This window comes from Microplitis demolitor, chromosome 4 (assembly GCF_026212275.2).
Source record: "Microplitis demolitor isolate Queensland-Clemson2020A chromosome 4, iyMicDemo2.1a, whole genome shotgun sequence".
Taxonomy (NCBI): Eukaryota; Metazoa; Arthropoda; class Insecta; order Hymenoptera; family Braconidae; genus Microplitis; species Microplitis demolitor.
The window spans coordinates 20,664,531-20,692,236 of NC_068548.1; the positions used below are offsets into that span (position 1 = coordinate 20,664,531).

Genomic DNA, 27,706 nt, shown 5'->3' on the forward strand with positions numbered 1-27,706 from the left:
ATATTAATTTGATTAAAAAATATATATGAAATTCTTTATTTTCCATCAATAATTTGTTAATTTTTCTTATTACTTGTGCGATAAAATTTAAATATTTGAGAAATTAATGATTAGAAATTGTAGAAAAATTGAAAATTGTACGTAAAAATAAAATGGTCGCAGAATATGTTAGAAAAAAATTTTAAATAAAAAAAAAAACACTTGAGTGTTTGAACAAACCTTGGTGGTGAAATAATATGCAGAAGGGTGTCCTAATACACTTGGAAATTTGAATTAAATTGCTCCAAGTGTATTGCAGCTAAAAAACGTCACTTAACTGCTATTTCCCACCAGACGATGCCAGATGAGTTTGCTCAGGAACTAGGAAGATATCAGCATCAGCCATCAACAACTCTTTACACTCGAACTGAATACTTAACACAACTGCACTACAGACACTTTGCACGATTTAAATTTTACAAACACTGCACAATTTAATTAAACAATTACTATAAGCTACAAATTTTATGGATAATTACATGACGCCACTGTAATACTGTGTCTCAATTCAAACATAAAGCGAACAAAGAAAGATCTGGACCACTACTGCCGTTGTCGATGATACTGACTGCCGCTATTAAGCCGCCAGTTGATATAGAGCATTCGACTTTGCGATTCGCTCTCTTTCCCTCACTTTAGCAAAAATTTGAACGTCGAAATCAGCGACGCGCAGTAGTGCCAACTTGGCGCGAAATTTCAAAATTGAAATTTAATAATTTTATTAAAATATTTGTGTGTGGGTACATTCGGAAATGCTCTAACTCTAGCTCTGGCCAAGTGTTGCCATATAGCGAGAAATAAAGCTAGAGTATTTCCGAATGCACCCATTGAAAATCAATGAGTGAAAGTAACTGACAAGTGTCAATTTTTTAATTTTTGAATAAATAAATAAACAAAATGTAAGTAAAAGAAACAAACAAGCGTGTTTAAATAAATGAAAAATCAGTACGTGCGTTTTTTTCAATTTAATTATTTTACTTTATTTATTTAAAATTTATAAAATTGTTTGTCTGTTATATTCACACTCATGAAAACCAGCCCTGAATATTTTAGCGATATTTAGTTCCAACGGTTTCACATACACGCGGTCGCGTAAGAAAACAAATACATACTTCAAGGCTAATCCTCCGTTGTATATCAGTGTTAAAGTCTGATTAAAAACGCTAAAATTCAAATGTGTGTGAATTACTAAGAATCGGACTTCCCATATCTCTGAGTCACTCTCTGATAATATAAAAATGCTCAATTACTTTTCTTTTAAACGCAAAATTTCAGTATTATTTATAAATTCATTGTCAAAGTGAAATAATCCCGAGTTTTAAGTTAACTCTTCGTTTAATTTTGAATGTCTAATTGTAAGTAAAATATTTTATAAATAATGATTTTCAAGTTAACAGATAATTAACAATTTTCAAATTTTTTTCACAATGAATAAATTACAAAAACATAAAAACTACAAGTATATACATGTAGAAAATTTTGAAAACTATGATTGCAATTTTTTTTTATAATTTGTTTTTAAAAAATTAAACAAATTATTAGATGTCAGCAAAATTCAGTATCATTACAAATATTATTTTATTTAACAATAGAGTGTAATTTTTTTTTTTTTTGTTTTTTTTTATTAACAGACTAGCAAATAAATATGGAGATGATGTCAGTTCAAAAATATCCTCAGTTGATTACTGGCAATTCCAAGAAAGATGATAACAAAATATTAGTGTGCTATATATGTTCTGTCAAAGAAACATGGGTAGACCATAAAATGAGCTTTGATCATGTGTCAAAATTACATTATTTTAATATTTATTTTGAAGATTCTCCGGGTGATTTTGTGAAATGTAAGTTATGTAAAAATTTTATTCCCAAAGGTTCAATCGTAAAACATCTTAATAAAAAACATCCATTGAATCCGTGGTACAAACCAGAATTTGTTTTATACTTTGAAAATTTCATAAAACCAATCAACAGATTTTATTACTGTCGCGTATGCGCTAGAAAATATAAAAATTGGGATTCAGTATTGACACACATCGATCAGGAATTGCATAAAACATGTTTGAAAGATTACTTTGGAGAAGAAAACATCAATGAATCAATTTTGTCACCAGATTTTTGTGAAAAATTAGTCGTTAATTGCATTTTTCCGTATGAATTTTCCCAATTGCAATGTTTGGTGTGTAATATTGCTATTGGTCAATATAATAATGCTGAGAAACATATTGCTGATGGAATTCATAAGAATAATTTGTCTAGCAAAAAAATCGATACAATGGTTCCTTTAAAAAAATCAATAAATTCCCTTTTTGCTGAATTAAAAATATCTGAACCCACTGATACTCGCAATTGTGTTGGTGGCACTTGTTCTAATTCTAATTCTAATGCAGAATCTCGTGCATCCACCAGTTCAGGTTACTCTTCTCAATACAATATTATAGATTCAACTATTAGTGATAATATTTGTGATAAAGATAATTCCGCAACGTCTATTAAATCAAAAGAATCTTTACCCCCGATAGAAAACAAAATGCTAAAGTACTTTGATAATTCAGTCACAAAACGTATTGATCATTCCTATTATTATGATCGTTATCTATTGCAGCATCAATTATTAGAAGCTCAAAAAATGAAAAGTACTAAAAATAAATCTGTTGATGAGGTGAAAAATGAAATTGATGAAAAAAGTAATAACTCTAAGATAAATAATCTTGCGGATACTAAATCATCTTCATCAGAATTAGAAAATCAGTACATCGAGATATTCAAAAATTATATTTTTATTCTTAATAATAATTATTATTTTTGCAATTTATGTAAAATAAAGTTTTCATCATCAATAATGATACATATTAATGATTCAGTACATCAAGAAAGTTTTAAAAAAAAAGTCGAAGATGAAAATATTTTCGCTGAACTCGTAAATACGCCGAATTTTTGTGAGTTATTAATTAAAAGTAACGTTTTTCAAAATGATTGTTTATCAGTATATTGTTATACATGTAAATGCCTTGTTCTTCCGTATAATAACGTTGAAAGTCATATCAACGGGAACAATCATAAGAAAAATTGTAAAAAACTTTTTAGCATTGATGACACAGCAGTTTCAATCAGGACTGATCAGCAGATATTTCCATCATTGCTAGAAACAAAAGATAATTTTGTAAAGTACTTTGAAAATTATATTTTAAAATATTGCAATTATTATTACTGTTATCTATGTAAAATTCATTTATCATCGTCTTATGTAACGACACATTTGGAAGACAAAGCTCATAAAAATCTTATAGCGGGTAAAAGAGATAAAATTCAAGGTACAATCAAACCGACATTATATTTTTGTGAACTCTGCGTCAGAACTGGAGTATTCCAAGATGGATTGTCATCTTTAAAATGCTTTGAATGTGAATGTCTTCTTGAATCAAACCAACGTATTGGAAAACATATCAATGACAAAACACACAAGACTAAACTTGAGCTCAGAATATCTTCTATTGAAGCAAAAATAAATCAAAAGACAGTTCCACCTCAATCTGAACTTATCTTTGATCGTAAATCAGTAATCACTGATACTCAATTGTCTAAAAGCAATTTAATATCAGCAGATTCAATAAAAGACAAGATTACTTCAATTAATGAAAGTGTCCTTTCAAATAAAAAAGTGACATCAGAGTATGAGTTAGAAGGCCAGATAATTAAATACTTTAAAAATTTTATTTTTGTATACAACGAGAATTATTTTTGTAATTTATGCAAGATAAATTTTTCATCGCCATCTTCGATGTTGTCACATTTAAATACGACGAATCACAAGAACCTTTTGACAAATGAACAAGAAATCATCGGAGATCAAGTCCCGTATCTTCCAAATTTTATCGAACTTCTAATCAGAAATAATATTTTCCAACTTGATTCTATAGCATTGCAATGTTTTACATGTCGGTGTTCGATTTCAGCGAGAAAATGTGCGGAACAACATATCGTAGGTCAGCAGCATAGAGATAATCATAAGTTTATGCTTACCTTTACAAAAATAAATGGATTGCCGCCTGCTAAAAGTAAGCAGTCAGTTTTATCGGAATCCACAGCTGAGTTTGTCAGATACTTCCAAAATTTTATCGAAAAACGTCGTGATGATTATTACTGTCACTTGTGTTTCAGTAATTTATCATTTCTTGGAGTAAAGAAACACATAGAAGAATTTAATCACTGTAATCTTATGTCACAGCGAAATTTACATTCAAATTTAATCATAAAAACGGAGACTGAACGTATGTTATATTTCTATGAATTGTCCGTCAGAAATAGTATTTATCACTTCGGTCCCAATGAGCTAAAGTGTTTTACATGTGGAATTATTTTTACGACAACAAGAGACGCAGAATCACATGTCGACAGTGAAAATCACAAACGTAAACTCGGACTACCTTCAGTTGAAACATCGATAGAACAAAAGACAGTCTCACCTCAGCCTCAAGTTGATATAGCAAAAATGTCAGATCCTATTAAGAGTACAGGCAAAGAAAGTTCAGCTGTGAAATTTATAACAGAATCAAAAATAAATTTTTCAAAGTATTTTGAAAATTTTATTGAAAAACGTCTTAAAGATTACTACTGTCATTTGTGTTTTGTCAATTGTGTATCTTCTGATGCGGTAATTAAACATATAAGTACTCAAGGTCACCAAAGTCTCGTTGAAAAGCAGCCTCAAGACGTAAAAATTATGAATAAAATTAAAAGTACTTTTTATTGTGAATTATGCGTAAGAAATGGAATTTTTGGTTGTGATTTCTCAGAATTCAAATGTTTTAGATGTAAAAGAATGTTTGTATCAATTAAAGAGATGGAAGAACATGTTAATAGTAATGAGCATAAGAATAAACGAGTACTTGTACCTGATGCTACAGTATTTTTGAAACAGGTAACAGATTTACCTCAATCACCTGTGATTTCTAATAATAATAATAATAATAATAATAATAGAAATAATAAAAAATCAGTAATAACTACTCCAGTTAAACAAGAAAAAGAAACCAGTTCGTTACCAAAATCGGGCGAACAGTTTCTTAAATATTTTAATAATTATATTTTAGTAAATAAAAATGATTATTTTTGTAATTTATGTAATATTACTTTGTCAGAAAAAGAAGTAATGAAACATGTAGATGATAAAAAACACCAGAAAAAAATAATTATTAAGAAAAAAGATATAAAAATTGTCAGTACTGGATTAAAAAAAAATAGTTATGAGAAAGCTGTACAAAATAACATTTTTCCAATAGACTTTAAAAAAGTTAAGTGCTTTTCATGTTGCTATTTTTTGAAACCTTCAAATCTCGATGAACATATCAATGGTAAGAAACATCAAAGATCGCATAAAGGATTTAAAATTCCATCACCAGTAAAACAAACAACAAAATTGCCGCAAATACAATCAAGTGTAAAAAAATCTGCGATAACTAAAAGTAAATCTGTCTCTAAGTCGACATCTCTAAAAAACACAAAAAATACTTCAAATGTATTGTCACGTGAAATTTATAATTATAATGACACAAAAAAAGGTTTCTTACGTTGCCACGTTTGTCGGGAAAAGAAATTATCTCGTAATATTTTGCACGTCCATTTATCAAGTCATTTTTGGCAGCTATTTACAGATAAAAGTATTGATGACTTGATAGCTCTTGACAAGTTGAACCCTAGAGTCATTGTTAATCATAGTAAGAGTAAAGTTTATAGCCAAGTGATACCAAGTATTGCGTCTGAAAGCAGAGAAGTTCTACTTGATAAAAAGAAATCGAATATGGAAAAATCAGATTATAAAAAATTGTCGTTAAATGATAAAACTGTTGATAAGGATAACAAGAAGAGTAATAGTAAAGGGGATAAGGAGAAGAAAAAGTCCGAACATAAAAAGTTGTGGGTAAATACTAAAGTAGATGAAATCCCTCTAAAAGAAGATGAATATCAACCCAATCAAAAAAGAAACAGAATCATGTTGAAACATGTGGATATTTATGATAGTGAAGCACCAAAGAATATGAATATTTATAAAATGGATGAAGAGTTGCATTACAGTCTTCAGTTAAGTTTGAACAGAATTTGTATCATCACTAAGGATAGAATTTATTGTATGGTGTGCCGTAGAAAAGTGCCATTTTCACTGCAAATTGTCTATGAACACTTTCGCAGTGTTGAGCACTCGTATTTCTTAATGCAAATGGTCCAAGATCATATGAAGTTCGAGGGTTTACCGAATGAATTTAGTGATTTACGTCTCGCAGAAGAGATGATGGTAGACAAAAGTGATCCACATATTGTATGCTACGTCTGCAATCCTGTTAAACTTGCAATTATTCCGAACAAAATAGATGCTATAAAGGATCATATAAATCAACGCAAACATCAAGACGAGAAAAATAAGTTGAAGAATAATTTGCAACAATTTATCAGTGATTTTAACTCAAGACTAGAATATAGTTGGTATAATGCTCAAAGGTATTGGTGCGTAGTTTGCAGTGTGCAATTCAAACATGAAAAAAGGTTTTACAAACATCTAGATTCATCGACACATCAGAAAAAGTGCGCGAAATTTGTTAAGTTGGAGAATTTTGTATGCGATACTTGTCCAACGTGCGGCATACTATTCTACGGATTTAAAAATACATTTACTTATCACGCGAATTGTCGATTCCATAAATATTATGCTGACAAATCATTTTATCTTATAACGCGATTACCGACTGCTGCTGAAGAACTACTGATTAATGCAGAGCAACTCATGACAACTAAATTAGAGGAGCTGGATGAGGAAGCAGAGACAATGAGAAAGAATGAACAGTTATTGTTAGATGACTTAAAATATACTACTAGCAATTACCTTGATGTCAAAATTCATCCTTTTGGTTCTCGGATCTCTGGATTAGGATCAAAGAATAGTGATCTTGATATTTTTCTTGATTGTGGTAAGTTCAAATATTTATTTATAATTTATTTATTAATAACTATCGATGCAATTAAGAAATAATCGACCAATTTCATTTTACAGATAATTTATATTACGCGGGAACTGTTTCGGATGATATTTCATATTTTATGAAAGAAGTCGAACATTCATTGAAGCAAAATGAGAACATTTGGACAGTTCAAAGAGTAATTACGGATTGTAGAATCCCAATTATTAAATTGGTACATAGACCTACAGGTATTGATTGTGATTTATCTTTCACGAGTGGCCTTACAACTGAAAATACTAAACTAATCAAGTGAGTTAACTTTATTAGTCATTCAAGTCTTGTAATCTATTTCATTTTTTATTAACAATTGTCTAATTTTATTCCAGAATGTATCTTGATAAGTATCCTCTATGCAGAAAACTAATTTTATTCATAAAAGACTGGATAAATATATGCAACTTGAGTGGCGAAGATGGAATATGTAGTTATGCTATCGCTTGGATGGTAATTTATTACTTACAAACAAAGTTTATCTTACCAAGTGTTGCGGATTTAATAAAACTTGAAGGGAAGTCAAGTATTATAGGCAGCTGGGAAACAGGAGTATCTAAAGATTTTACACTGTCGGACATCAGTAATAATTATAGTTTTAGAAATCTTCTTAAAGGTTTCTTTATAATGTGCGCCGGCTTCGATTACAGAAATAATATATTTTGCCCACTTCTGGGTCGTCCAATTAGAAAAATAGATTTTATTGTACCGGCTAGTCTTACAAATCTACCTATTGAAATGTTGCCTTACGTGAATTACATCCAAAACAATAAAACCGTTAAATTTTTCCACACGGATTCAATGATGGGTATTCAGGATCCATTCGATTTAAGCCACAATCTCACAAAGGCTGTCAGAAAATCTACGATGCATCGATTCAGAACTTACTGCTCAATGAGTGCTGATAAATTAAATAATAATTAAAAATCGGTTCTGATGGTTTCTTTGTTTTAACCAGAGCCGCTTAAGTATAAAAATTTTTAACTTCTACGTTTTTACAGTATTCAACTACAATTTAAAGTGGGTAATTAGTACTTAACGCATTAATATTTAAGATAATTAAATGTTACCATAAATTTATGTTTTTTTATTTACATAACTTACTTCCTTACATTTAAATATTTCATAATTAAAATTGACAATTGTTAAGTAGTTGTTACAGTATTGTTTACTCAGTATATATTATACATTAATAAACCTATTTTTAATTAATGATTAATAAACATAAATGAAATTACGATATAAGTTGTTATTAATCATGAAAATATATTTTTATTACCGTTATTCTTTTGATCATAATTTTTTTTTTGTTTACTTTCTATTTACTGAGTAACTAACTTATAATTGTAAAAAATAATTTTTTCATTTTGATCATCATTACATAATTAAAGGAGCAAAACTCCGATCAATCACCATAGAAAAATGGTTCCATGGATCAATTTGAAAATTCACTGGGTTATTAAGGGCACGTAAAGCTGAAAAAAAACCTGGCAACATTAGACTTTCCATTGATATTTACAAAGTAGCGATTAATTAACTGAAAAATCAAAAAATAAATTCTTTTGGAGCAAGAGAATGTTCTGTCATGAAAAAAATTCCGAAGACAATATTGTTATAGATCCAAATTAATTGTTTTTCTGTGTACTATCTCAGCTGTATTGAACTACAATCATTTGCCTACTATAGGTTTAAATTAAAAATTTTACTTAATGTCCATATAATTAGTACTTAAGTAAACTACCTAAATTCGGTCCATTGTTCAGAACTTAAGTTTAAATTTAAATTTGTAAAATTTCCCAGTTCCTCGATTTAAAATCACTTTGCTCAGTATTTTGAAAACATTTTAATCCCTGCAATAAAACTAATCTAGTCAAAGGGACGGATCCTAATGACCTCATCCTGACCTGCTCTATTTATGCTCTTTCCATTACCTCCACTCCCACTCTACCTCAGTCCCATTCATTAGTTCAGCTCCAACTGATGTCCGGCAACCTCCAATCACAATCCCTACCCCTAAGGTTTTCTCATTTTTCTTCCTTCCACGCTCTTTTGGATTTGAACATAAGTCTAATTACAACTCTGAGAAATGATCTTTAAGTTTTTCTACTTGAATTTAGTCTGTAACTAGAACTTGTACCGAGCAGCAGAAGTGTACTCGTCTAAAATACTACTATTTTGCAGTCAGCAAGTTTTAATATTTTTAAATACTGTGTTTATTTTATTTCGTTTAATAGTGAGTACTAATTCTCGGCAAACTAGTCGCGAAATCATTAAAAACAAGAGCAATATTTAGTAGTTTCTGATTCTAATAGTGAAATGACTAATTCTAATAGTAAAATGATTCCAGTGATTGAAACGGAAAAAGCATTTCATCAATATTTTAAAAATTTTATCTTTAAAAATTTTGAAAATTACTTCTGTCATCTGTGTAAAAAATTTTTGCCGTCACCAGCAGCAGTATCGGAACATACGGAAAATGTGAATCATCAAAATAAATTGAAAAACAAAAAAAAAGATATAGGTTTTATCAATACAATTCCATGCAAACCTAGTGATTATGAAAAACTTGTACGAAATAATATTTTTCCGTACGATTATGCATCTATAGAATGTTACACGTGTAATTCAATATTTTTTTCTTGTGAAACTGCCGAACAACATGTGAAGAGTCAACGAGGAAAAGAAAACCATAAACCTGTTTTGATTGCATCGGCGACATCAGTAGAACAGAGACTTAATTTATGGACAGCAGAATTAATATCCAATTATCCATCACCAGCTACGAGCAGTCAGTCATCAATGTGTGAATTAATATTATGGGATTCAACGAGGACTGAAGCTGAGTCTAAATCATTGATTCCACTGCCTGCTAGATCAAAAGGGAAAAAGCAATTTTCGTCAAACGCGTTTTCAATCACTATTCATCACTACAATGATGCGAAAAAATCTGCAGAGCACTGCGTTATTTGTCGTAAACGTTTGGAATCTCGGGTTAAGTTACATATTCATTTGTCGAGTCATTTTTGGCAATTATTTACAGATGATAATATCAGAGATTTAAAATCTCTTGTCAATCTGGACTCTGTAATTATATTAAACTTCTCTGATGGCAGGATCGGTGGTGGCCAAGTAATTCCGCGCGCTATATCGGAAAAAAAAGATCATCCATTAACGAAAAATGACTCGATGGCAATGAAAAAAAATAAACTTGCAAAGACGATAGCGTGTAAAACGCAAAATAAAGAAAGGCGAAAAATTAGATTAGAGGATTTAGATGTTGATCACAATGATATTGAAAAAAAAATTAATATTTATAAAATAGATGAAGAGCTGCGTCAAAGTATTCAGTTAAGTTTGAATAGAATTTGTATCATCAATAAGGAAGAAATTTATTGCATGGTATGCCGTAAAACAGTATCATTTTCACTACGAAATGTCTATGAACACTTTCGCAGTGTTGAGCACTCGTATTTTCTAATGCAAATGGTCCAAGATCACATGAAGTTCGACAGTGTACCGAATGAATTTAGTGATCTACATCTAGCACGTGAAATGATTGAAGACAAAAGTGATCGACATGTTGTCTGCTATGCCTGCAATCCTTTAAAACCTGCAGTTCTTCCAAATACTAACGTCGCCTTGAAGGTTCACACACAACTACTTCCACATCAAATAAAAAGAAATCAATTGAAGGATGATATGCAACACTTTATCGGTGATTTTAAATCAAGCCTAGAATACAGTTGGTATAATGCTCAAAGTTATTGGTGCGTAGTCTGCAGTGAGCAATTTAAGCATGAAAACAGATTTCACAAACATCTAAATTCATCGACACATCAGAAAAAGTGCGCGAAATTTATTAAGTCAGAGAAATTTGTATGCGATTTTTGTTCAACGTGCGGCATATTATTATACGGATTTAAAAATTCATTTACTTATCACGCGAATTGTCAATTTCATAAATATTATGCTGACAAATCATTTTATCTTATAACGCGATTACCGACTGCTGCTGAAGAACTACTGATTAATGCAGAGCAACTCATGACAACTAAATTAGAGGAGCTGGATGAGGAAGCAGAGACAATGAGAAAGAATGAACAGTTATTGTTAGATGACTTAAAATATACTACTAGCAATTACCTTGATGTCAAAATCCATCCTTTTGGTTCTCGGATCTCCGGATTAGGGTCAAAGAATAGTGATTTTGATATTTTTCTTGATTGTGGTAAGTTCAAATATTTATTTATAATTTATTTATTAATAACTATAGATGAAATTAAGAAATAATCGACTGATTTTATTTTACAGATAATTTATATTACGCGGGAACTGTTTCGAATGATATTTCATATTTTTTGAAAAGAGTCGAACATTCACTGAATCAAAATGAGAACATTTGGACAGTTCAAAGAGTAATTACTGATTGTAGAATCCCAATTATTAAATTGGTACATAAACCTACAGGTATTGATTGTGATTTATCTTTCACGAGTGGCCTTACAACTGAAAATACTAAACTAATCAAGTGAGTTAACTTTATTAGTCATTCAAGTCTTGTAATCTATTTCATTTTTTATTAACAATTGTCTGATTTTATTCCAGAATGTATCTTGATAAGTATCCTCTATGCAGAAAACTAATTTTATTCATAAAAGACTGGATAAATACATGCAACTTGAGTGGTGAAGATGGAATAAGTAGTTATGCTATCGCTTGGATGGTAATTTATTACTTACAAACAAAGTTTATCTTACCAAGTGTTGCAGACTTAATAACAGTTGAAGGAAATTCATGTATGATCAGCGGCTGGGAAACAGGAGTATATGAAGATATATCAGACATCATTAACAATTCTAGTTTTAAAAATCTTCTTAGAGGTTTTTTTATAATGTGCGCTGGCTTTGATTATAGAAATAATATTTTTTGCCCACTAATGGGCCGTCCGATTAGAAAAAAAGATTTTATTGTACCGGCTACGCTTACAAAGTTGCCTATCGAAATGTTGCCCTATATAAAATATATGTTAAAACATAAAAACGCCCAAGGTTTTCGTTCTGATGCAGTTATGTGCGTTCAGGATCCATTTGAACTAAGCCATAATCTTACCAAAGCAGTTACCAAATTTACAATGTATAAATTCAAAACTTACTGCTCAATGAGCATTAATAAGTTAAATGATAATTAATAATCAGTCCTGATGTTTTTTTTTTTTTTAACAGAACCACTAAAATATGACAATTTTTCAACTTATTTTGTATCCACTTCCCAGTATTCAATTACAATTTAAAGTATTTGATAAAGAAACAATTTTTTTAAAACAATTTGTCATTAACACATTAATATTTAAAATTATCGACTGTTACCATAAATTTATATTCTTTTATTTACATAACTTTGTGTCCTACTTCAAAATATTTCCTAATTAAAATTGACATTATAAAGAAATTGTAACAAAATATTTTTCTACACTCTTTGTATTATACATAAATAATCTTACTTTTAATTAATTAAAAATTTTATTAATTACAAAAAGTTATTCTTATTACCTCACCTAATTATTGATATGAAATTCAACAGAAAATGCATAAGTTTGATGTATATTTATATTTGAATCCAAACAACTTGTCCAATGTATTATTATAATAAGAAATATAATTTTTTAATGATAGTAAATTATCATTTTATTGATCATTTTTACATTTACACAACAACTGAACTTTATAATCTACTGAGGAAAATAATGACATCACTATCCATACTGTCATCAGTATTCGCTTGTATCAACTACATATAGAATTCATACACAAAACGTAATAGCAGATAACAATTTATGAAGGTCGTTAAGTATAGTTACATAATAAAACTAGAAAATTAAAAGTCGAAGTGAGGAAACAAGAAAAACACAACATACGGGATTTCCCGTATTATTTATTTATTCTGCGATCATGACATAAAGTTCGGTTGCAGTCTTTCTATTTATTTTCTAAAAACAACAGTACAATAGCTCAAGTTCGAGGGCAAATAAGTGGACACTTACGATAAATTCATCATCGTAATGTTCGTAATACAGGCGATAAGAGCTAATAAGTTAACTGTTAATAATTATTAATTATTATTAAAAGTAAGTATTCTTAAAATAAATAATTTAAAAGATTTTATCTCTATTGATTATATTATTATATTATTTTTATTCGTCTATTTCAAATAGCGCGTAAGTCAAGTAAGAAAAATGTCTGGTGAAAAATATCCTAAAAATATAACTGATGTAAAATCTAAAATTGATGACAATGGAATATTGATGTGTTTTATTTGCTCATCACAATCACTTCCGGAAAAATGGAAATATCATAAGAAGAAAGAAGAGCATTTATTAACATTGCCATATTTTACGGAAAACTTTAAAGATTATTCCAGTGATCAAATTAAATGTAAATTATGCAAAGACTTTATTCCTAAAAATTTATTTAAAAAACATGCGGATGAACATCAGTTGATGCCATGGTACAGACCAGCTGATGAGTTTGTTATATATTTTAAAAATTTTATCCATCCAATGGGTAGAAATTATTACTGTTATTTGTGCACTAAGAAACATAAAAGTTGGTATTTATCATTGACACATGTCGGTGGTAAAAAACATCAAAAACGTTTGAAAATCTATACCAGACAAATAAATATCAATGAAGCAACTCTGCTGCCAGATCCTGATCTTTGTAAAGATTTGGTAATCAATACCATTTATCCGTTTGTATTTTCACAACTGCGGTGTCTTTCATGTGATGAAATCATTAATGGATATGAGACTTCTGCAGAGCATATTGCTGGTGAAGTTCATCAGAATAAATTCGCTGAAAAATTGATAAACGATATGGCGAAATTATTAATGGAAGAACATTTGAGTTGGGAAAATAGTTCAGACATTAATAGATCAAAGGTATTTACTAGTGTGAGAACTAAAACTATCAATGATCATAATAATGGAGATAATAATGACTACGATATTACATCAAGTAATTCAACGAGGTCTTCAGATTCGGGAATAAAGATTGTTTTGAAACGCTTTACAAATTTCATTGGTCACGGTATCAATAATTTTTATTGTTTTTTACGTAATGCAGCATTAAATGAAACAGATAACAATCTAGTATCTAATGATCAACTAGAATTTAATACTAACAGCCAGGTGTCTGAAAGTGATCCAATACTAAGTGAGGTTAAGAATTCGGACATATGTAAATTCTTTAAAAATTATATTTTCCTTAAAAATTTAATCTCGGAAAAAAATTACAAAAAAGATTTTTACTGCTTTCTGTGTCAAATACAATTGTCATTCGAATTTTTTCCGTCAAATATAATGGAACATATGGAGGATCCAAATCATCAGAATCTTATGAAAGAAAATAAAAATATCAAGAATATAGCCAATGATCTTTTGTGTACTCCAACTTTTGTTGATTTACTCTGGATGGAAAATATTTGTCAAATCGACAATTCTTTGCTGCATTGTTTCACATGTTCATGTTCTTTTTCGTCATATGTTCATGCTCAAGAACATCTTGATCTTGTACATTCAATTATGTCGGAAAAGTCGTTGGATCAAGCTGTTGAATCTGTCGATTCATTTGAAACGGGTGATAATAAAATGTCTTTAAATGAGCCAGAGGACAATGCAGTATCCATTGACCAATCAGTCATTAGTACTGGCACCCAAATATCAGAAACTAATTCAACACTCAGTGAAGAGAGTCCTAAAAGCTCATCATCAGAACTAAACAATCTACTAACTGAGCCGGAAAATTCGATGAATCAAGTTGTTAAATCAGTTCATTCATCTGAGACAAGTAGTAAAAGCTTACTGAAAAAGCCAGATGATTATTCAGTAGTATCTAAGAGTAAAATGATTTCAATGAATGAAACGGAAAGTGAATTTTATCAATATTTTGATAATTTTATATTTAAAGATTTTAAAGATTATTTCTGTCATCTATGTAAAAAAAGTTTGCGGTCAATAGCAGCAGTAACGAAACATATGAACGACGTAAACCATCAAGATGAATTGACAAATAAAAAAAAAATAATAGAATTTATTAATACGGTTCCACGCAAACCTAATGTTTATGAGAAACTTGTACGAAATAATATTTTTCCCTTCAACTTTAGATTCATGGAATGCTTCACATGCAATACTATTTTTTTTAGTTATAAATATGCTGAACGACATATAAATAGCCAACAACATTTAACACATCATGGGCCTATTTTCATTGCACCATCGAAATTAGTAAGACAGAGACCTAATTTATGTCCACCAAAAGTAATATCCAATTATCCATCAGCAGCTACGAGCAGTCAGTCATCAACTTGTGAATTAATATTATGGGATTCAACGAGGACTGAAGCTGAGTCTAAATCATTGATTCCACTGCCGGCTAGATCAAAAGAGAAAAAAGAATTATCGTCGAACGCGTTACCTCTCGATCTTTATCGATACAATGATGCGAAAAAATATTTAGTACATTGCGATATTTGTCGTGAACGTTTGGATTCTCGGGTTAAGTTACATATTCATTTATCGAGTCATTTTTGGCAATTATTTACAGATGATAATATCAGAGGTTTAAAATCTCTTGTTAATCTTGACGCTGGAATTCTGATAAATTTCTCTGATGGCACATTCTGTGATGGCCAAGTGATTCCGGGTGTTAGATCAAGAAGAAAAGATTGTTCGATAGTAAAAAATGACTCAAAGGCAACGAAAAATAGAAATTTAAAAAAAAAAAAAAGATGGCGTACAAAACTCGAAATAAAAAAAAGCGCAAAATTGGATTAAAAGATTTGGATATTGATCAAAAGAATATTAAAAAAAAAATTAATATTTATGAAATAGATGAAGCGCTGCGTCAAAGTATTCAGTTAAGTTTGAATAGAATTTGTATCATCAATAAGGAAGAAATTTATTGCATGGTATGCCGTAAAACAGTATCATTTTCACTACGAAATGTCTATGAACACTTTCGCAGTGTTGAGCACTCGTATTTTCTAATGCAAATGGTCCAAGATCAAATGAAGTTCGACAGTGTACCGAATGAATTTAGTGATCTACATCTAGCACGTGAAATGATAGAAGACAAAAGTGATCGACATGTTGTCTGCTATGCCTGCGATCCTGTAAAACCTGCAGTTCTTCTAAATAATAACGACGCCTTGGGAATTCACATAAATGAACGTAAACATCAAGATGAGAAAAATAAGTTGAAGAATAATTTGCAACAATTTATCAGTGATTTTAATTCAAGACTAGAATACAGTTGGTATAATGTTCAAAGGTACTGGTGCGTAGTTTGCAGTATGCACTTTAAACTTGAGAACAGATTTCACAAACATCTAAATTCACAGAAACATCAGAAAAAATGCGCGAAATTTGTTGAGTTAGAAGATTTTGTATGCGATTTTTGTCCAACGTGCGGTATACTATTCTACGGATTTAAAAATACATTTACTTATCACGCGAATTGTAGATTCCATAAATATTATGCTGACAAATCATTTTATCTTATTACGCGATTACCGACTGCTGCTGAAGAACTACTGATTAATGCAGAGCAACTCATGACAACTAAATTAGAGGAGCTGGATGAGGAAGCAGAGACAATGAGAAAGAATGAACAGTTATTGTTAGATGACTTAAAAAATACTACTAGCAATTACCTTGATGTCAAAATCCATCCTTTTGGTTCTCGGATCTCCGGATTAGGGTCAAAGAATAGTGATTTTGATATTTTTCTTGATTGTGGTAAGTTCAAATATTTATTTATAATTTATTTATTAATAACTATAGATGAAATTAAGAAATAATCGACTGATTTTATTTTACAGATAATTTATATTACGCGGGAACTGTTTCGGATGATATTTCATATTTTTTGAAAAGAGTCGACATTCACTGAAGCAAAATGAGAACATTTGGACAGTTCAAAGAGTAATTACGGATTGTAGAATTCCAATTATTAAATTGGTACATAGACCTACAGGTATTGATTGTGATTTATCTTTCACGAGTGGCCTTACAACTGAAAATACTAAACTAATCAAGTGAGTTAACTTTATTAGTCATTCAAGTCTTGTAATCTATTTCATTTTTTATTAACAATTGTCTGATTTTATTCCAGAATGTATCTTGATAAGTATCCTCTATGCAGAAAACTAATTTTATTCATAAAAGACTGGATAAATATATGCAACTTGAGTGGCGAAGATGGAATAAGTAGTTATACTATCGCTTGGATGGTAATTTATTACTTACAAACAAAGTTTATCTTACCAAGTGTTGCAGACTTAATAACAGTTGAAGGAAATTCATGTATGATCAGCGGCTGGGAAACAGGAGTATATGAAGATATATCAGACATCATTAACAATTCTAGTTTTAAAAATCTTCTTAGAGGTTTTTTTATAATGTGCGCTGGCTTTGATTATAGAAATAATATTTTTTGCCCACTAATGGGCCGTCCGATTAGAAAAAAAGATTTTGTTGTATCAGGTAGACTTAAAAATCTGCCTATTGAAATGTTGCCTTATAAAAATTATGTAAAGAAAAATAAAAACCTCGACGCTTTTCGTTTTGATGCAGCTATAGGCGTTCAGGATCCATTTGATTTAAGCCATAATCTTACCAAAGCAGTTAAAAAATCTACAATGAATCGATTCAAAATTTACTGCTTATTGAGTACTCAAAAGCTAATAGATAATAAATAACCTTTTGTCTTTCAGTTTTCATCAAACAGTGCACTGTGCACATATCAAAAGTTCAATACCATTTTCTCTAATATCGGTGCAATCGTCATTTTTATTTATCATCGCTTGGCATACTTATTACTTTTTTATAATTTATAATTATCAGTATTTAGTTCGAAATTAAATATTTATTTCTTTAAGTATTATATTTTTGTACCATAATCTTAAAATCTTTGTTATTATTTTATTGATTACATTATTTATAACTAAAAATAAAATACCTCTTATAACATCGAGTGGCCCATGTAACCCTTCTATGTTACTCATTGTTAAAATATAAAATTCAATTTTCACATATTACTTATCGAAAAGTTTCTATGTACAAAAAAGTCTGTACATTTTTAAAAATATCTTATAATACATAATTATGAGAGTGAATTTACCTGCCAATTAGCAATTTAAAAGATTTTTAAATAAATTAATGAAATGTAAGAAGAATGAAAATTAAAAAATTCGTTTTAGATAATTAGAGAACCAATACGCGCGTTTTTCTAAATTTCATTACTCTAATTTGCTTATTTATTTAAAATTTATAAATTGTCGCATATCTGCTTCATTCTCACTCATATATAATTACATTTTTATAATAATGTTAATAAAATAATTATTGTTATAAAGAACTAATAATTGTAATTATACTGAAATTAGAAGATAATTAAAAATTTTCGTATTTTTTTCAACAAATTAATTATTCAAAAAACAAAACTCAAAATACTTACATGTAGAAAATAAAAAAAACTACAGGTAAAATTTTTAAAAGTATTTTTTTTTATAATTCATCATTTTGAAAATTCAAAAATTATTAGACATCAGCGAACTTCAGTATCATACAAATATAATTATCTCAATTTGTTTATTAATCTCCATAAATAATAAATTTAAAAATCAATTTTCAAAAATTAATTTTCAGTTCATGGTCACAGTTCATTACCCTTCATATGTAAAGACTCGAGTATGTTAATCCATAGGTATAGTAGATAAAATATACATACATGGTATATATATAAGATATATACTAACATAAGAATAGTTCGAAATACATTTACACTTTGGACATCGGTTCCATTGGTTTATGTCACGGGTAACTATGCGCGGTCGCAATGTTCTGCAGTAAAAATGCAGCCCAATCATTGTACCAGCTTCAATAATCATTAATTCCGAGTTTATTTATTTATAATTATTTTTAATTATCATCTTAATTACATCACACCTTTCCCAATCTACACAACATCATGGTAAGTCGGCATATGCCTTTATAAATATTAAATCCTTCACTTGATTCCATAACCTACATAAACTTATTGACATTTTGCACGGAAATTAAATTTAAATATTTTTTTTACTTCCTGAACTAAATCATTATAAATAATATGGTAACTGATCAATAATAATTAATTAAATAAATTGTTGAGTGGACATACACCTGAGTTTATGTTTATTTAATTTTTAGCAAAAAGACGGAGTAAGATATCGCCCTGGACGAATTGGCAGACCATTAGAGGAGGGATACAGTAATTTACCCAGCTCAATTAAAAAAAAATCATCACTTTCAAATGGCACCCAACATCTTTTATTTGCGTTGACATTTTTTTTGTTAATATCGGTGACCGTAATAGTAATGGACAAACATTTACCTGAAGGAAAACTAATTAAGAATGAGCACAAGTATCCGGGTAAATTTATCGCCGAGAGGGCGAGAAACCACGTTGTCAATTTAACGTTACTGGGACCTAGAGTAGCCGGTAGTTATGCTAACGAAGTACGTGCTGTCAATTACTTGACAGCTGTTATTAATGAAACTATTAAACAAGCTAATGATAATCATAAAATAGTTATTGATGTTACTAAACATTCGGGTGCATTTCCGCTTACCTTTTTGGATGGTATGACAAATGTTTATAGAAATGTACAGAATGTTATTGTTAAATTGGGCCCAAGGAGAGATCCAGAACACAGTTTACTGTTGAATTGTCATTTTGATTCATTTCCTGAGAGTCCTGGTGGATCTGATGATGGTGCTGCCTGTGCTGTTATGCTAGAAATTTTGAGAGTTTTAGCTACTAGCTCTAGATACCTTAGACATAATATTATATTTTTATTTAATGGAGCGGAAGAAAATTTACTACAGGTATTTTATATTTATTTATTTAAAGTTTTTCTCAATTTAAAAATTTTTTAAATATTCGCGTTATCACATCGTGAATAACAAATGATCCAACAAAGAAGTAAACATGAACAGTCATAAAGTTTAATTACTGGATTAAATTTTTACTTTACTTTCCATTTCAATTCAAATTTACTTTAAAAAAATTTGACGATTTTCAGTAAACAACTGATTCAAAATTTTTATTTCTGGGACCGTTTTGTATAAATGACATTAAAGTATAGAATTTGTAAAAGTATTTTCCCTTATATTTTTATTCGGGATATTGAACTTGATATCTAAAAAAATTTATAGAGATTAGAAAATTATTTACTGCCTTGAAAAAGGTCGTCTATTACCACACGTCTTTCAGATAATTTCATGATCCCCATGCTGACTTCATACCCTCAGCACTTGACACTACACCTTTTCTTTTCCTTACATTATTATAAATATTTATTCATTTAGTTAATTCATCAATATACTGATATATTTATTTAGGCATCTCATGGATTTATAACACAACACCCATGGGCTAAAGAAGTAAAAGCTTTTATTAATATAGAAGCATGTGGTGCAGGTGGACGTGAATTATTGTTCCAAGCTGGTCCTGATAATCCATGGATTATTGAAGTATTAATTTCTTATACATTTAATTTAATCAATAAATAAATAAATCAATACTTTAATTAACAAATAATTTAAATAGGTATATTCAAAAGAGGTCCCATTCCCATATGCTTCATCTTTAGCTCAAGAAATATTTCAAAGTGGAATTGTGCCAGGTGATACTGATTACCGTATATTTAGAGACTTTGGCAAAGTATCTGGTAATTATCTAATCTTATTTTAACTTAAGTTATGAGGAGAATTATATTTAATTGTTTAATTGAATATTTAAGGTGTTGACTTTGCGTGGACGACCAATGGTTATGTCTATCACACCAAGTTTGATTCAGTGGAACAAATTGCACTTGGAGCACTTCAGCGGACTGGTGATAATATACTCGCATTAACTCAGGGAATAGCTACAGGAAATTATTTAGGAAATCCATTACTTCAAGATCACGATGGTAGTCTTGTGTTTTTTGATTTTCTCGGAGCTTTTGTCATACGATGGCCCCAATTTATCGCCACTATTATAAATATTACCAGTATATTTATAGGAGCTTATTCAATATATTTGAATATGAAAGTCACTCGTCAAGGTAATTTAATTTAAAATATTTTTTTACATTTTAATGACAAGCGATAATTGATTTTTTATATTTTTTTGAATTATTAAGAGTTGAAAACTTCGACATATTTAAAGCAAATATTAATTTGCGTCTCAATAATCTGTGCCTCATGGATAATTTCAATGGTGTCAGTAACATTCATTGCACTTATTCTTACAAAACTTGAGAAAGTCATGAGCTGGTACGCTAGACCAGCCTGGTTATTTTTTCTTTACGTTTGTCCGACACTCGCAGTATCTATGCTCTTTTTTATGTACGCAGCAAATCGACAAAAACAGGTAGTTAATTTATCTTCAGCAATCTGAGGTAATTTTCATCTATGCAAAATCTAATTACTATAATCCATTTCAGGTAATTAGTACACCTTGGACCTTGTATCAGTTATACAGTGATGCTTATAGTGTAATTTGGATGTCAGTATTGTTAGCTTGCATTTTATTAGAAATACGTTCAGGGTTTATACCATTACACTGGGTAATATTTCCAGCATTTGGTAATATTGTACGACATAATCTCTTTGAAAAATGGAGAGGTAATATATTAATATAAATTTATAATTTATTTAATTGAGGTAAAAGTCCCAAACCCGATCAGTATCATCAGTCGCTTGTCTTAACTGATTAATGCGTTTTTATCATTTTTATAGAAAAAAAATTATCATTGCTATCATGCCCTTAAGGCCATTATCAGACAGTGCCTCCCAATATTTAATGACTTTCAATTGTAATTACTGATTAAAATGTTGATAATTAATTGAAAAAAGGAATACGCAGTTACAATTTTGCTAAGACATAGATTTTTAAAAAATTATTGGGTCTTTTTACCTCATTTTTTTATAAATAAAATTTAAATTATAAATTTATTTATTCTCCGTTACAGATTGGAAATGGCTGTGTTATCAAGTAGGAATATTAAGTTTGCCATACATGCAGTCATTTTATTTATCAATAGGCGCACTATATTTATTTATACCGATAATGGGCCGTATAGGCGCTGGTACCAATTCCGAAGTTATAATGGCTAACATGTTGTCAATATTATTCTGTTTCTTACTAAGTTTTACGGTTAGTAATTTTTTTATTATTCAATTTCTTAACTACATTATAAAAAATAATTTAAATGAATTATTTTTCAGATGCCAATGGTAATATTAATTAAAAATGCTGGACGTGTAATAAGTGTGATGATAGGTTTATTTTATTTGTCAGTCGCAGTACTTATATTAACACCTCTAGGGTTTCCTTATAGCGGTGATGTTTCATCGCCTGCGCCCCAACGATTTATGATTGCGGTAAATATTTTCTTTCTTTTTTATTAGCGCTGACAACTTTGATTCGAATTTATTTTTATTTGTCATCATTATGCGAATACTTTTATTTATAATTTTATAATTACAGCATACTCAAAGACAGTATTATGATGTAGATGGTATGCTAAAATATTCAGGAACTGGATATTGGTTAGTAGATTTAGATATGAATTCTCCTCATAGCGTTCAGTCAATGGTACCTGAAATCGGTGCTGTACTACCTACTAATTTAGACTGCGAAGAGCAACTGTTTTGTGGGTTACCTTATCTCGTACCAGTTAGAAGATTTTTATGGTAAATTATACAAATATCACGTTACTAATTCCAAGAGGACTACATTCTTATTCGTCCTTTTGGCTTTAGGGAATTTCCTAGAGCCAAGAGACTTTATTTTTCCTTGCGGGGTACAGCCGGACTTCCGCTGTTACAATTTTTTACACTTATGCTACTTACATTCAAATATACAAAAAACAAAACTCATTCTAAATTACACTCCTTTACATTTCTATCCTTCTATTTCTTCGTTACTCTTTTTCTACTTACTTATTCTGCATCCCCTGTCTCTCCCTTCATTTATCCAGTTCTATCAACTCCTTGCTGTCCCCACCTATCGCTTCTCTCATCTTCTGCCACCTTGCCTGCCAAAAAATTGGCAATGAAAAAAGAAACATAAGCCCTTTGGGCATTGGGAAGCTCCCTAAAGTCAAAAGGACAAATAAAAATATGAGTTCATCTGAAATTGGTGACACGATTTAAGCAGTAATTTATAACAGTATTTTATAATTACATTATTAATTCGATATTTATAATTATTTAAGGAAAACAAGTTGGATACCTGGACCAGCTCCCACAATTAAAATTCCCACTCAATTGGAATTGGTGTCAAAAATATCAAGAAAAAATACGACAACTTTAACGTTTAATATAACTGGTCCGGATCATATAGGAATTATTTTATCGCCTTATCCAGGAGTGCATTTAAAACAGTGGAATGTTGTTGGTGGTGATCCACTAGCATGTCCCTCGTGGAATGATCGTGAAGTTTACTTTATTTATTACGCTTGTTCATCCGACTGTGTTCCTTATAATTTTTCAATAGTCCTTCAAGCTCCCGAAAATTATAAAGAACCCGTATTAACTATTGCCTTAGCCGGGCACTTTTTGCACGGAGAAAATCAAAAGTCTCAAAAGTTTGAAAAATTCCTAAAACAATTCCCATCATGGACAGTAATCACACCATGGACTGCGTCTTATACTTCATGGGAATTTTAAACGTGATTCATTTATTTATTCAATACTTATAATTAAAAAAAAAAATACAAAGAGATAAAATAAAGAGAATAGAACTATAGGATTTTCGATACAATGTTTATTGTATTAAGTGATATTTAAAATTTATAAGTAACAGAATAATTAAAATTAATAATTTAATAATATACAGAAATAAAAAGCACACTTAGACGGCCTAGATTAATTAGTATTTCAATATTAATGTAAAGTGACATTTTGTCTGTAATATTTACTATAAATATTTACACAATTTTTTACTAGAACCATCTTTACTAAATGGTAAATTTAAAATAATTAAAATTTAAACTTTTTCAATAGGTATTATAATAAAAATTTTCTTATTAAAAATTACAAACTCGTTAACGTATAGTTAATAAACGTATGACGAGTTAATTAGCCTGCAAAATGTGCCGTATTAATATTTATATAAATTTATTAGTATATTGAATTGACCAAAAAAAAAAGGTTTAAAAAAAAAAAGTAAAAGTAATTTTTTTTTAGTACTTTAAAATTCGTGATAGACACCAAACGATAATAATTATTATAAATAATAATATAACACAAGTGCTGCAATAGGTTTTAGTATAATTATATTAATAATAATACTAATATTAGCTTCAGATTAAATTTTTACTGACTACTTTATGCTCCAAATAAAATTATCTCACCATCTCGTGTAATGTCAAATAAAACTATTATATATATATATTCGTAAAATTATGAAAAAAAAAAAAAAAAAAAAAAATTAAAATATTACGCTGTAAAAAATCGGGAGTGAATTCGGAGTGATTGCAAATTTTATTTCAATCCATATTCACTCCGATTTGGAGTTTTATTAAAATAAATTCCCCTTCAAAGTGAATTTAATTCCAAGGGGATTAAATGAACGGCCACCCGTTCCGCATTCACTCCGGATTCAATCCGCGTTCACTCCGAAAATTTTTTACGGTGGATTAATAAAAATAAAATAGATACTGATCTATTTAATGCGCTTTCAGTACTCAATATGTTGATGATTAAAATGAATTTTTTTTTATTAATAAATTTGTGATTAAATGACTTTATTGTGTTAATTAACTTTCGTATATTTATTATTATTTTATTATAAATGATACATATCTTAGTTATCTTAAATCATTTGTTGATTTTTTTTCTAATTAATATTTAATTATAATTATTTAATATCGACTATTAAACGATTTATATAACACGCTTGCAACGAATTATCGCTTAAAAAAAACTAAGAGTATATACGTCAAAAAAAAAATTGATTGATAATATGAATTTATTACGTGAAAATGAAAAAAATTTTTTATTGTGACTTTGACGGAGTTTCACATTAATATTGTACTCTAATTGTTAAATTAAAATTATTGTTAATAATTCACAATAAAATTAAAATTGAATTATTTAAAAAAATTTTTAAGCTAATTTTTTTTAATCATTATTAATTTATATGTGCAAATTATTACACAATATTTTAATTGTTTTATAATTGTTTGTATAGATTTGTTTGTTGTTAAATATTTTACAGGCAAAGTAGGTCATTTAGTAGTACTATAGAAATTAAGTTCCTCTAATTTCCGGCTTCATCCGTTTGCGCATTTCAGTCACATAAAGAATTCAATTAAAATTGTTATACTACCAGCAATCTGCTAATTAAAAAAAAAAAAAACAATTATTTATGTAATCGAGATTAAAATAAAAACAACCTTGTAATTTATTAAATAATTTTGTTACCTGGTATCGCCTAAAAAACTTTTTTCGTGCGATTTAAAATTGTTAATCAAAAAAAATATAATTTATAAGTTTAAAAAAAAAATTGGGCGGCTGGAATTGTCGATTTTGAAATAAAGTACAGGTTTCGTGTCTCATAACTCATAAGAAATGCGTCAATATTGACGCACCGGTGTCCGGTAAGGTGAGACCGATTTCCTGGTCGTCGTCGTCGCGATTCGTCATATGTATATATATATCTACATATATATGTATACCAAACATTATTTCTTTCTCACTATTGGTCTCTGAATGGAACAAAAACCCGACGAGAGTCGATCGCTGACGTTGCTCAAGCACACCACGTTCATTTTTCAGCATACAAGCTTTTTAAATTGTACCTAAAATATATTTAACTTTTTATTTAAACTACTCCCGAAATCCGTATCAGTGAATTTTTTATATTTTTTTTTCAAGTCATACAAACATTCGTTATCTACTAAATTTTTATTACAACAGAAGGTATGTATAAAGTAATTATAATAAAATTTTTCAGTTGACTAGAGTTTGAGATACGGACAGTTTATATAAAATATTCCACAGGTGTAACTTTTAGTTACCACGTGAGTTTAAACTCGGGTTAATTATTCCCGGTTTAATTATTTATAATTAACAGATACGTGTGATAATAAATGCATTTAAAAATAGTTTTGTGAAAATAATAAATCTTACTCTAGTTTGAGATTTTAATTAAATTATCATTGTGCTAATTGATTATTAACTAAGCGTTACTAATTCGCCAGTTATCAATTTACATCTCATTGATATTTCTCTCAACTACATCATCAATTCGTCTTTTATTAATAATTAAGTCTTAATATTTTTGATCACGAATTATTTTTAAAGTAAGTAAAGTTTTCTTTAATGTTTATGCTGTAAAAAATTGGGAGTGATTATGGATTTTTAAAAAAATCACTCCGCATACAGAGTAAATAGGGAGTTTATCTTTTCAGCGGAGTGATCTGAAGTTCATTTCACTCCAATTCGGAGTTTTATATTAAAATAAACTCCTCATTGGAGTAAATTTTACTCCGAGGGGATTAAATTTACTCCGAAAATTTTTTACACTCAAGTTTAGATTTTATTTCAATTCGCATTCACTCCAATTCGAAGTTTTAATATTAAAATAAACTCATTCTAGGAGTAAATTTTACTCCGAACCGGATCTTCAAATTTAAATTAAACTCCCTTTTAAAATGAATTTCACTCCAGAAGATTAAATAAATAAACAGTCATCCGCTCCGCACTTACTCCCATTTACTCCGGTAATTTTTTACAGAATACAACCCTAACAGTGCCTCTACTATTCTCATAAATTATCGATATATATATTTTTGCAATATTCAACAGGCAAAATAAAATACTGTAAAAAAAGAATGTACTTGTTTGTCTGTCAATTAGCACATTTGCAAGTTCTCGAGGTAATAATAAGAGAACTGTCTCATTTACACGGCCTAAATTTTAAAAATAATATTTTTTCAGATGTAATTCTTTCTTTACTCCGATAATTTAAAGTTATCACTTATCACCATCAATCATTAAAATTATAATTTAAAATAATGTATACAAGTTGATATGAGTAATTATTTAATAATTCAATCAAAAACAGTAAGAAGTTCAATAAGTCTTTATTTTAAAAATTTAATAGAAGTTATCACTGCGCGTGCTCAATCTTAATGAGTCAGTGGCCGTTAAAATTTTAAAAGGACATGGAAAATAATAAAAATGATAAATCAACGTTTTTTTTTTTTATTGATCACGTATCAATGATAAAAAGCGAAAACATTACTAGCTCCGTACCTCACGTTACACTGCATTGCATTCTCACTTTTAAAAGCTAAGCTTTTAAAATATAAACTCGATTTTTTATAATTCTTATACTTTTACTTATTCGTCTTCGTGACACTCATGTATCCCATTTAACTGAATACATGAATATGTACGAAATGTAACCATATACATAATGTGTTCATGAATATTATATATATGTATATATATTTTGTCTTCGTCCATTACTCCCATTCACGCTTGTAAATTTTCTTTATCAGTTTTTCTTTTCTTTCTATTCTTCAGTATGATGTTTATTTATTTTATTTCGTCTCAACAACAATTA

General features: G+C 29.2%; 4 protein-coding genes across 4 annotated transcripts; all 4 read left to right on the top strand.

Annotated features, from left to right (window-relative positions):
* Window positions 1-1,126: 1,126 nt before the first annotated feature.
* Window positions 1,127-12,377, top strand: LOC103581014 (uncharacterized). Its single transcript, XM_053737945.1, has 7 exons — window positions 1,127-1,394; window positions 1,671-6,998; window positions 7,082-7,298; window positions 7,376-7,955; window positions 9,315-11,268; window positions 11,352-11,568; window positions 11,646-12,377. Exons 2-7 carry the CDS (start codon window positions 1,685-1,687, stop codon window positions 12,226-12,228), a joined length of 8,865 nt encoding a protein of 2,954 aa, XP_053593920.1. The 5' UTR covers window positions 1,127-1,394; window positions 1,671-1,684; the 3' UTR covers window positions 12,229-12,377.
* Window positions 12,378-12,781: 404 nt separating this feature from the next.
* LOC128667677 (uncharacterized) lies at window positions 12,782-15,874 on the top strand. The gene is made up of 2 exons (XM_053738793.1): window positions 12,782-13,164; window positions 13,252-15,874. The coding sequence occupies exon 2, from the start codon at window positions 13,273-13,275 to the stop codon at window positions 15,871-15,873; it is 2,601 nt and encodes an 866-aa protein (XP_053594768.1). The 5' UTR covers window positions 12,782-13,164; window positions 13,252-13,272; the 3' UTR covers window position 15,874.
* Window positions 15,874-18,009, top strand: LOC106693389 (speckle targeted PIP5K1A-regulated poly(A) polymerase). The gene is made up of 3 exons (XM_053737946.1): window positions 15,874-16,833; window positions 16,955-17,135; window positions 17,213-18,009. The coding sequence occupies exons 1-3, from the start codon at window positions 16,005-16,007 to the stop codon at window positions 17,796-17,798; spliced, it is 1,596 nt and encodes a 531-aa protein (XP_053593921.1). The 5' UTR covers window positions 15,874-16,004; the 3' UTR covers window positions 17,799-18,009.
* An 853-nt stretch (window positions 18,010-18,862) lies between these two features.
* Window positions 18,863-24,876, top strand: LOC103581012 (endoplasmic reticulum metallopeptidase 1). The gene is made up of 11 exons (XM_008562982.3): window positions 18,863-19,072; window positions 19,288-19,965; window positions 20,482-20,613; window positions 20,690-20,810; window positions 20,883-21,188; window positions 21,267-21,496; window positions 21,570-21,750; window positions 22,098-22,282; window positions 22,354-22,509; window positions 22,616-22,821; window positions 23,346-24,876. The coding sequence occupies exons 1-11, from the start codon at window positions 19,070-19,072 to the stop codon at window positions 23,797-23,799; spliced, it is 2,652 nt and encodes an 883-aa protein (XP_008561204.1). The 5' UTR covers window positions 18,863-19,069; the 3' UTR covers window positions 23,800-24,876.
* Window positions 24,877-27,706: the final 2,830 nt, after the last annotated feature.

Bases quoted from the DNA above. Each gene is read 5' to 3' on its own strand.
- LOC128667677 (XM_053738793.1), top strand. From the start codon at position 13,273: ATGTCTGGTGAAAAATATCCTAAAAATATAACTGATGTAAAATCTAAA.
- LOC106693389 (XM_053737946.1), top strand. From the start codon at position 16,005: ATGGTATGCCGTAAAACAGTATCATTTTCACTACGAAATGTCTATGAA. The intron at 16,834-16,954 runs GTGGTAAGTTCA...GTTTCGGATGAT, and splicing joins TTTTGATATTTTTCTTGATT to ATTTCATATTTTTTGAAAAG. The intron at 17,136-17,212 runs GTGAGTTAACTT...ATTTTATTCCAG, and splicing joins GAAAATACTAAACTAATCAA to AATGTATCTTGATAAGTATC.
- LOC103581014 (XM_053737945.1), top strand. From the start codon at position 1,685: ATGGAGATGATGTCAGTTCAAAAATATCCTCAGTTGATTACTGGCAAT. The intron at 7,299-7,375 runs GTGAGTTAACTT...ATTTTATTCCAG, and splicing joins GAAAATACTAAACTAATCAA to AATGTATCTTGATAAGTATC. The intron at 11,569-11,645 runs GTGAGTTAACTT...ATTTTATTCCAG, and splicing joins GAAAATACTAAACTAATCAA to AATGTATCTTGATAAGTATC.
- LOC103581012 (XM_008562982.3), top strand. The intron at 20,811-20,882 runs GTAATTATCTAA...TGAATATTTAAG, and splicing joins AGACTTTGGCAAAGTATCTG to GTGTTGACTTTGCGTGGACG. The intron at 21,497-21,569 runs GTAGTTAATTTA...AATCCATTTCAG, and splicing joins CAGCAAATCGACAAAAACAG to GTAATTAGTACACCTTGGAC.